This window comes from Perca fluviatilis, chromosome 1 (assembly GCF_010015445.1).
Source record: "Perca fluviatilis chromosome 1, GENO_Pfluv_1.0, whole genome shotgun sequence".
In the NCBI taxonomy this organism is placed as follows: domain Eukaryota; kingdom Metazoa; phylum Chordata; class Actinopteri; order Perciformes; family Percidae; genus Perca; species Perca fluviatilis.
The window spans coordinates 2,882,421-2,892,641 of NC_053112.1; the positions used below are offsets into that span (position 1 = coordinate 2,882,421).

The 10,221-nt window shown below is 45.4% G+C and overlaps 1 protein-coding gene across 1 annotated transcript; it reads left to right on the forward strand.

Annotated features, from left to right (window-relative positions):
• The first annotated feature begins 502 nt into the window (after positions 1–502).
• eif4a3 (eukaryotic translation initiation factor 4A3) lies at positions 503–8,585 on the forward strand. The gene is made up of 11 exons (XM_039804295.1): positions 503–768; positions 2,837–2,909; positions 3,037–3,103; positions 3,620–3,815; positions 4,096–4,176; positions 4,314–4,455; positions 6,700–6,838; positions 7,336–7,451; positions 7,800–7,907; positions 8,185–8,312; positions 8,429–8,585. The coding sequence occupies exons 1-11, from the start codon at positions 615–617 to the stop codon at positions 8,443–8,445; spliced, it is 1,221 nt and encodes a 406-aa protein (XP_039660229.1). The 5' UTR covers positions 503–614; the 3' UTR covers positions 8,446–8,585.
• The last annotated feature ends 1,636 nt before the right edge of the window (positions 8,586–10,221 follow it).

Sequence of the window (10,221 nt, forward strand, 5' to 3'; positions counted from 1 at the left end):
TGGGTAGATGCAATGGACAATTTTGATAAATACTAATAGTGGTTATTCCAATAATGTTTGCATCGAGCAACTGTGGGGCAATGTGTCAAATGTCTAAAATACCTGTTATTGCACTTTTTATCCTTTATGTATATTAAGTGGCATAAAAAGAAAAGACTCAAGTAAAGTACAAGTACCTAAACATGTGGACTGAAGGAGAGTACTGTAGTACATGTACTTTGTTACATTCTACCAAAAACTTAAAATAAGGTTTTCTGTTATATAATTAACTTTTGTGAATGGGACATTTCACCATTATAATCACACTATTAATGATGTAATATATGTTATAATACAGTTTGTTCTCAGCTTCGTAGAGTATGAAAACTGGAGAGAAATGCTACAGCAGATATGTAATAATATAATAGATTATTAGCGTAATGTTGCGTAACTCTTGGCCGTAGCTGCATCCCTGCATAACCAGGAAGGGGGCGTGACCGTGGCGATGACGCTGTCCTGTCTGTTTCACGTCATCGGCGCGACACACGCGGCGCTCTTTCTACCCGGTGTTAGCCGTTAGCAGTAATCGTTTCAGCGGAGCTTCTCGGTGCGTTTCAGCGGAATAAAGAAGAGAAATGGCTGCTGCCGTGGTTCAGGGCAGGAAGAGACTCCTGCGGGAAGAAGACATGACTAAGGTGGAGTTTGAGACCAGCGAGGAGGTGGATGTGACCCCCACCTTCGACACCATGGGCCTGCGGGAGGACCTGCTCCGCGGCATCTACGCTTACGGTAGGCCGGGGATCCGCGCGGCCTCCGGGCCTAGTTAGCTCTGGATGCTAAAGCTAACAGTTTATCACCGTGATGTATTTCCAGAGACTAGCTCAGTCCCATCCAGTCAGCTGGAGTTCCACCGCGGTACTAGGGGTTTTATATAGCTAATGCAGCAGTTACAGTTACTAAATGGGTGGATGTTTTAGTTATTGAACTGTTCACTTCGGTTAGCGTTAGCATTAGCATTAGCTCGTCCCGATGGCGCTGCGTGTGTTCGTCAGTTATTATAGTAGTGTGTGTGTATATATATATATATATATATTTATATATATATATATATATATATATATATATATATATTATATAATGTTAGTTTAACTGTTGCCGGAGGAATCATATTTAGTATTAAATCCCGTTCAGGTAGGAATAGTCGGGACTATTTACAGCCTTTATCTCCACTTCTAGTTAGTTAGTTAGCGCCTGCGCAGTAGCTCAAAAACACAGAAACATTAACGGAAGATTAGTCACAATCAAATATCCAGAACCTTTTGTTGACTATAATGTTCTTTAACAGCAAAGAACTGTTAGAAAACAGACATGTAACCTATGGCTGGGTGATAATCAGACATCATCATCTGTGTGTGTGTGTGTGTGTGTGTTGTGTGTGTGTGTGTGTGTTTTGTTGGCTGGGTGATAATCCGACATCATCATCATATTATTCTTCACCCCCAACACAACCTGTTCAACTCTTCTTTGGATGGACTCAGATTAGTGGGTCTTATACTGCTGGCTTGTGTGTGTGTGTCTCTGTATGTGTGTGTGTCTTTGTGTCTCTGTCTGTCTGTGTGTGTGTGTGTGTCTGTCTCTGTATGTGTGTCTGTGTGTGTGTAATTCTAGTCATAGTGAGAGAACCAGTGTCTCCCCTATTTTATTTATTATTATTTATTAAAACGTTTGTTTATGGAGAAGAACCAGGAAATGGGGGGGGGGGGGATGCAACGGCGCCACGGCCGAGAGACGTGCGTCGCTGCGACGTGTTGTAACGTTTTTCGAGCCGTGAGGTCAGACTAGGGTGTAGGGTAGGGTCTCTACGTACATATCCACAGAAGTATCAGCAGACCTAATACCCAGATCTCCAGCCTTTCTCCATCTGAAGGCTACTTTAAAAACACGTCATCACATGGCCAACATTTATCTACACAACACACATACGCCTCCATTCAGCGTATGCCTAAGGACCAAACGTCCTCTGTTGACTGGACATGTCCACTTTTTACCTACTGTCTGGGGGGGGGGGGTTATAAATTCATGAAAATGTCCAGTTTCACTGTTTTTCGTGGGATCGTTAAGCGTGTACTTAAACTGACGGGCGCTCTGCACACAATACTACGGTACAGAGACCAGAGCAGACAGACAGGGACCAGAGCAGACAGACAGGGACCAGAGCAGACAGACAGGGACCAGAGCAGACAGACAGGGACCAGAGACCAGAGCAGACAGACAGGGACCAGAGCAGACAGACATGGACCAGAGACCAGAGCAGACAGACATGGACCAGAGACCAGAGCAGACAGACAGGGACCAGAGCAGATTTCCCGCCGTGGTCAGAAAACAGAGGAGACACTTTGTTTCTCTCACTATGACTCTAGAGTCGTACTCGTCGCTCTCACTTCTTCCTCGCTCTACCACAGACAGACACACACACAGACAGACACACACACACACACACACACACACACACACACACAGACAGACACACAGACATACAGAGACACACACACACCAGTGCACCAGTATAAACATCAGGCCACTAACGTAGCTACGGCGAGAGCTCTGAAAATAGGACATATAGTGAAAATAGGACAAGGGTCATAAAGCCAGAACTATTTTTGTTTTTAATTAAAGAAAAATCTATACAAATGTATAAACATGTAATAACAACATAACACATGTTATTTAAGACCCTTAGAAAGGTATAACATGCAATTTTAGTTGGGACCATCCCATAAAAGGTTTTAACCAACCAGGGGAGAGTGAAGGTGCCGTTGGTTAGTTCTGAGGTTGTCCCTCTCTGTGGCTGTTTCAGGGTTTGAGAAGCCGTCAGCGATCCAGCAGAGAGCCATCAAACAGATCATCAAAGGCCGAGACGTCATCGCACAGTAAGATCCTAGTCATGTGACCATGTTGTTCTCCAACAGCTGATCTCTGCTGTGTTCAGGTCTCAGTCATGTGACTGTAGCCAGGCGGCCATGTTGTTCTCTAACAGCTGATCTCTGCTGTGTTCAGGTCTCAGTCTGGAACGGGAAAGACGGCCACTTTCTGCGTGTCGGTGCTGCAGTGTCTCGACATCCAGGTCAGTCTTCGCATCAGCCATCATATAAAACTACAGGAAGTGTATACAACTACAGTGTGTCACGTTCAGACCGGAGAAATCCCACCAATCGGTCCCAAAACCTCCCAGTTAGAGAGGAAATGATCTAAACACATCTGTGAGGCGTCTCCTGACTCTGTGAGGCGTCTCCTGTCTCCTCCTGTCTCTGTGAGATGTCTCCTGACTCTGTGACATGTCTCCTGACTCTGTGACATGTCTCCTGACTCTGTGAGGCGTCTCCTGACTCTGTGAGGCGTCTCCTGACTCTGTGACATGTCTCCTGTCTCGGTGAGGCGTCTCCTGTCTTTGTGAGGCATCTCCTGACTGTGAGATGTCTCCTGTCTCTGTGAGATGTCTCCTGTCTCTGTGAGGCGTCTCCTGACTCTGTGACGTGTCCCCTGTGTGACATGCTGACCTGGTGTTTCTTGTCCCCTGTGTGACATGCTGACCTGGTGTTTCTTGTCCCCTGTGTGACATGCTGGTGTGTCCTGTGTCTAGGTGCGGGAGACCCAGGCTCTGATCCTGGCCCCCACCAGAGAGCTGGCGGGCCAGATCCAGAAGGTCCTGCTGGCTCTGGGAGACTACATGAACGTGCAGTGCCACGCCTGCATCGGAGGCACCAACGTGGGAGAAGACATCCGGAAGCTGGACTATGGGCAGCACGTGGTGGCTGGGACGCCCGGACGCGTGTTCGGTAAATCACAGCTTTTATCACAATAGTATACTACTACTACTAACCCTGAGCCAGTAGTATACCCTAACTACTACTACTAAGCCTAGTGTTGGGTGAGTGCAGAGAGAGGTATACCAGCTGGATCTTAAAGATGTGTTTTCCAGAGCCGTAGAAGCTGAAATCCTTAAAGGTTTTTGTGTAGAAAGATTCCCGGAGGATATTATTATTATTATTATTATTATTACTATTATTATTATTATTATTATTAGAGTGCCAGCTGATGGTTGTTGTGTTTCTGCAGATATGATTCGCCGCCGGAGTCTGAGGACCAGAGCCATCAAGATGCTGGTCCTGGACGAGGCCGACGAGATGCTCAACAAAGGTTTGTACCGTTAACTTATTCTAATGGATCAAACTATTTTACACACGGAGCAGCTGTAGTGATGGTGGGTTGTGTGTGTGTTAGTACAGAAGTGTGTGTGTGTAGCTGTACTAATGGTGCGTTGTTTGTGTGTTAAGGTTTTAAGGAGCAGATCTACGATGTGTACCGTTACCTTCCTCCGGCCACGCAGGTGGTTCTGATCAGCGCCACGCTGCCGCACGAGATCCTGGAGATGACCAACAAGTTCATGACAGACCCCATCCGCATCCTGGTCAAACGGTACATACAGACACACACAGAGACACACACGTGCAGGTGCGCACAGAGACAAACACACACCTATATATATATATATATATATATATATATATATATATATATATATGCACGCACGCACGTACACACAAAGTACAGGCCAAAAGTTTGGACACACCGTCTCATTCAATGTGTTTCCTTTATTTTCATGACTATTTACATTGTAGATTCTCACTGAAGGCATCAAAACTATGAATGAACACATATGGAATAATGTACTTAACAAAAAAGTGTGAAATACCTGAAAACATGTCTTATATTCTAGATTCTTCAAAGTAGCCACCCTTTGCTTTGATTACTGCTTTGCACACTCTTGGCATTCTCTTGATGAGCTTCAAGAGGTAGTCGCCTGAAATGGTTTTCCAACAGTCTTGAAGGAGTTCCCAGAGATGCTTAGCACTTGTTGGCCCTTTTGCCTTCACTCTGCGGTCCAGCTCACCCCAAACCATCTCGATTGGGTTCAGGTCTGGTGACTGTGGAGGCCAGGTCACCTGGCGCAGCACTCCATCACTCTCCTTCTTGGTCAAATAGCCCTTACACAGCCTGGAGGTGTGTTTGGGGTCATTGTCCTGTTGAAAAATAAATGATGGTCCAACTAAACACAAACCGGATGGGATGGCATGTCGCTGCAGGATGCTGTGGTAGCCATACTGGTTCAGTATGCCTTCAGTTTTGAATAAATCCCCAACAGTGTAACCAGCAAAGCCCCCCCCACACCATCACACCTCCTCCTCCATGCTTCACGGTGGGAACCAGGCATGTAGAATCCATCCGTTCACCTTTTCTGCGTCGCACAAAGACACGGCGGTTGGAACCAAAGATCTCAAATTTGGACTCATCAGACTAAAACACAGATTTCCACTGGTCTAATGTCCATTCCTTGTGTTTCTCGGCCCAAACAAATCTCTTCTGCTTGTTGCCTCTTCTTAGCAGTGGTTTCCTAGCAGCTACTTGACCATGAAGGCCTGATTCAGTCTCCTCTTAACAGTTGTTCTAGAGATGTGTCTGCTGCTAGAACTCTGTGTGGCATTCATCTGGTCTCTAATCTGAGCTGCTGTTAACTTGTGATTTCTGAGGCTGGTGACTCGGATGAACTTATCCTCAGCAGCAGAGGTGACTCTTGGTCTTCCTTTCCTGGGGCGGTCCTCATGTGAGCCAGTTTCGTTGTAGCGCTTGATGGTTTTTGCGACTGCACTTGGGGACACATTCAAAGTTTTCGCAATTTTCCGGACTGACTGACCTTAATTTGTTAAAGTAATGATGGCCGCTCGTTTCTCTTTACTTAGCTGATTGGTTCTTGCCATAATATGAATTCTAACAGTTGTCCAATAGGGCTGTCGGCTGTGTATCAACCTGACTTCTGCACAACTGATGGTCCCAACCCCATTAATAAGGGAAAAAAATCCACTAATGAACCCTGACAAGGCACACCTGTGAAGTGAAAACCATTTCAGGTGACTACCTCATGAAGCTCATTGAGAGAACACCAAGGGTTTGCAGCGCTATCAAAAAAGCAAAGAGTGGCTACTTTGAGGAATCTAAAATATAAGACATGTTTTCAGTTATTTCACACTTTTTTGCCAAGTACATAATTCCATATGTGTTCATTCATAGTTTTGATGCCTTCAGTGAGAATCTACAAAGCTCTCAATCTACCGGTCAGTTTTCGTTCCTACCCTCACCTAGGGTCATGAAGGCTGGGTCATGACCGAAAGAACGAGATCCAGGGTACAAGCGGCCGAAATGGGTTTCCTCAGGAGGGTGGCTGGCGTCTCCCTTAAAGATAGGGTGAGAAGCTCAGTCATCCGTGAGGAGCTCGGAGTAGAGCCGCTGCTCCTTCGCGTCGAAAGGAGCCAGTTGAGGTGGTTCGGGCATCTGGTGAGGATGCCCCCTGGGCGCCTCCCTAGGGAGGTGTTCCAGGCACGTCCAGCTGGGAGGAGGCCTCGGGGAAGACCCAGGACTAGGTAGAGGGATTATATCTCCAACCTGGCCTGGGAACGCCTCGGGATCCCCCAGTCAGAGCTGGTTAATGTTGCTCGGGAAAGGGAAGTTTGGGGTCCCCTGCTGGAGCTGCTCCCCCCGCGACCCGACACCGGATAAGCGGACGAAGATGGATGGGGAGAGGGAGAGAGAGAGATATAAATAAATAAATAAATAAATAAATAAATATATTAAAAAAAAATGAATGTGTGTGTGTGTGTGTTCCAGTGATGAGCTGACTCTGGAGGGGATCAAGCAGTTCTTCGTGGCCGTGGAGAGAGAGGAGTGGAAGTTTGATACGCTGTGTGATCTCTACGACACACTGACCATCACACAGGCTGTCATCTTCTGCAACACCAAGAGAAAGGTGGTTATTATTACTGTCAGACACGCTGACCATCACACAGGCTGTCATATGGTTATTAATACTCTTATTAAAGAGGTCTGATACACTGTTAAAAGGCTTAAAGTCTTACATTTAATATTGTAAACATATGGTTTAAGGTATTAGATTTCTATAGTTTCTATGTGTAACATGAGTAATAAATCTGGTGTGTGGGTAATGTTTAAAGTTACTTTATTTTGTTTTCTCAGCTTAATAGCATCAGAGCTCTAAATGAGGCATTTGATGTTATTAGAGTCCAAACACACTGTTCCCGTACCGTTAATATAAAAACTAGTTTTCTTGAAATCCACACTGATTCTCGGTTTCATGGCGGTAAGTTAAATGTCTTCCTCGGTGGTGAGAGTCTGAAATGTAACTGAGAGCCCCGAGGAACCCTGTTAGCAGACATCTTATATTGTTTATGTAAGGGCCGTGGGGCAGCAAAGCCTTCTGGGAGACTGAGTCTCGGTGTGTTTCAGGTGGACTGGCTGACGGAGAAGATGCGAGAGGCCAACTTCACGGTGTCTTCGATGCACGGAGACATGCCGCAGAAAGAGAGGGAGTCCATCATGAAGGAGTTCAGATCTGGAGCCAGGTAACTTTATCGACACAAACACAACAACAACAACATCATCCGATAACTTTATCGACACGAAAACAACAACCTCATCATCCGATAACTTTATCGACACAAACACAACATCAGATAACTTTATCGACACTAACACATCATTTAACTTTATCGACACTAACACACCGTCAGATAACTTTATCAACACAAACGCAACATCATCAGATAACTATCGACACTAACGCAACATTAGATCTGGAGGTAACGGGCATCGTTATCCAATACGTAAAGTAACAACATACAACGTTGTGTTTGTTTATGTTTGTGTGTTTGATATGTTTGTGTGTGTGTGTTATGTTTGTGTGTTTCCAGCCGCGTGTTGATCTCTACAGATGTTTGGGCGCGAGGTTTAGACGTTCCTCAAGTTTCTCTGATCATCAACTACGACCTGCCCAACAACAGAGAGCTCTACATCCACAGGTACGTATCCCTCCACACAAACTAGTCCCACATCCCCATGAAAGTAAAAGGGAGATGATGAATTCTGTCACTATTTGATCCATAATATAAATTCAGTTTTGAGTCCAAAGTGAACCTGATTAAAATAAAAGTTAAATATTTAAAGAAACGTTTAAAGACAGTTTCAGTTGTGTAAGTGGTGGGCGGGGCATAGTGTCTGGGGGCGGGGCTAGGACTGACTGTTTACAGCCAGCAGGAGGCGTCTAACAGCTGATTGGTGTGTCTGTAAACCCTCCAGGATTGGCCGGTCGGGGCGGTACGGCCGTAAGGGCGTGGCCATCAACTTTGTGAAGAACGACGACATCCGGATCCTGAGAGACATCGAGCAGTACTACTCCACGCAGATCGACGAGATGCCCATGAACGGTACGGCCAATCGCACGCTGCCATTTCACGCTGACGCACCTCTCTGTCCTCTGATTGGCTGCTGACTCCTCTCTCTCCTCTGATTGCCTGCTGACACGTTTGTTTTCTCTCCCCAGTGGCCGATCTGATCTGACCTGGATGACATCACATCGGAGCCCCGCCCATTGGACTTCCTGTTTTCTGTCTTTTTTTCTTCTTTTTTTTAAAAGTGTTTCTTAATTTGCTGAAAACGACTGTAAGTCTCATTTTGTAAATAAAGTTGTTTTGGTTCCACGTCGGATTGTTCTCTTTCCCTCCAACAGACGCGTGATTTCATTTAATATTTCCTCTTCATGTCTCAGACTAATGTCCAGTAGTTTATAAATCAGACTAATGTCCAGTAGTTTGTCTCAGACTAATGTCCAGTAGTTTATATCTGACTAATGTCCAGTAGTTTGTCTCAAACTAATGTCCAGTAGTTTGTCTCAGACTAATGTCCAGTAGTTTATAAATCAGATGAATGTCCAGTAGTTTGTCTCAGACTAATGTCCAGTAGTTTATAAATCAGACTGTCCAGTAGTTTATGTCTCAGACTAATGTCCAGTAGTTTATAAATCAGGGATTTTTAGGCCAGATGTGTGTCCCCTTCCTCTGTCTCTGTGTTGGGGTTCTAACCTCCGGTGGATTTGTGAGGACTATGGTTAACTGCTCCTCAGATCTCTGCAGGGCAAATCCAGACAGCTAGCTAGACTATCTGTCCAATCTGAGATTTCTGTTGCACGACTAAAACTACTTTTGAACGTACACATGTTCCACCAAAACCAGTTCCTTCCTGAGACTATTTAGCAGCGCTGTGGAGGAAGGTCTGGCAATGAGAGACTAATCTGTTGATAAGGGTGAATTACTGTGAGTCTGTGAAGGGAACTCTTCAGGGACTAAACTGTCATCGTCAGTCTGGTTGTTATAAATGGCAGTCTGTCACTGAACGCAGTAGAACTCAGGGTTTAAAGTATTCCGGCACCGTGCCGGATCTCCAGCGTGCGGCCGTGAGAAAAAAAAACAAAAAACGTACATGCGGCTTAATATTTTCGAGTCAATTGATTTCACATACCAATCATATAAGAGGAACGCAGCTCTAACTAACGTAGGGTTGAAAGTAATCGGGCCTGGTGCCGGATTTCTGGCATATGAATATTTTAGAAAAATAAATAAATGAAAAAGTCCACATGGGATTTGTTTTGATGCGCTGGGTTTAACCAATCATCGAACTTCCACCAACCAATGAAACGAGTTCTAGCCAATCAGATGCAAAGTAGGGCAGGTCTTTGCCGAAAAGCTAGAGTGCGGTGTGGTCTCCGTGGTAATGGGGCTAAAAAAATGGAGGCAAAGTTTATCAAACTTGGAGCATGTAGATACAGGCAGCTTTAGTTGAGAAAGTAGTTAAAACAAATGGCGCTGGGCATGAATAGAGGACAAGAAGAAAAGGGTGGAGACGGGAAGCTGTTCAGCACTTGGTGTCTCAAACTGAGGGAGCCGGGTGCTTCTGCAGCGCATGTTGAAGGAAGACACTGGACGACAGCAGCGGTAAGACAGGGCTGGCTAGTCATTAGATGCTAGTCATTAGATGCTAGTCATTAGATGCTAGTCATTAGATGCTAGTCATTAGATGCTAGTCATTAGATGCTAGTCATTAGATGCTAGTCACAAAGCTTCGGTCCGTGCACTCTGCAATACGAGTACGTTACCGGCAACGACCGCTACCGCTGCGACTGTTCCTTTACTGACCGACCGTGATACAAACAATACGTGTGTGCACGTTCACTGTAGCTATCTGAAGCCCAAACTGCCTTGATAAAGCTGTCTGTTTGGAATCAGCATGGCAGGTATTAAACATAACGGCCTTGTCCCAGAGTCTAGACGGCTAGCTATA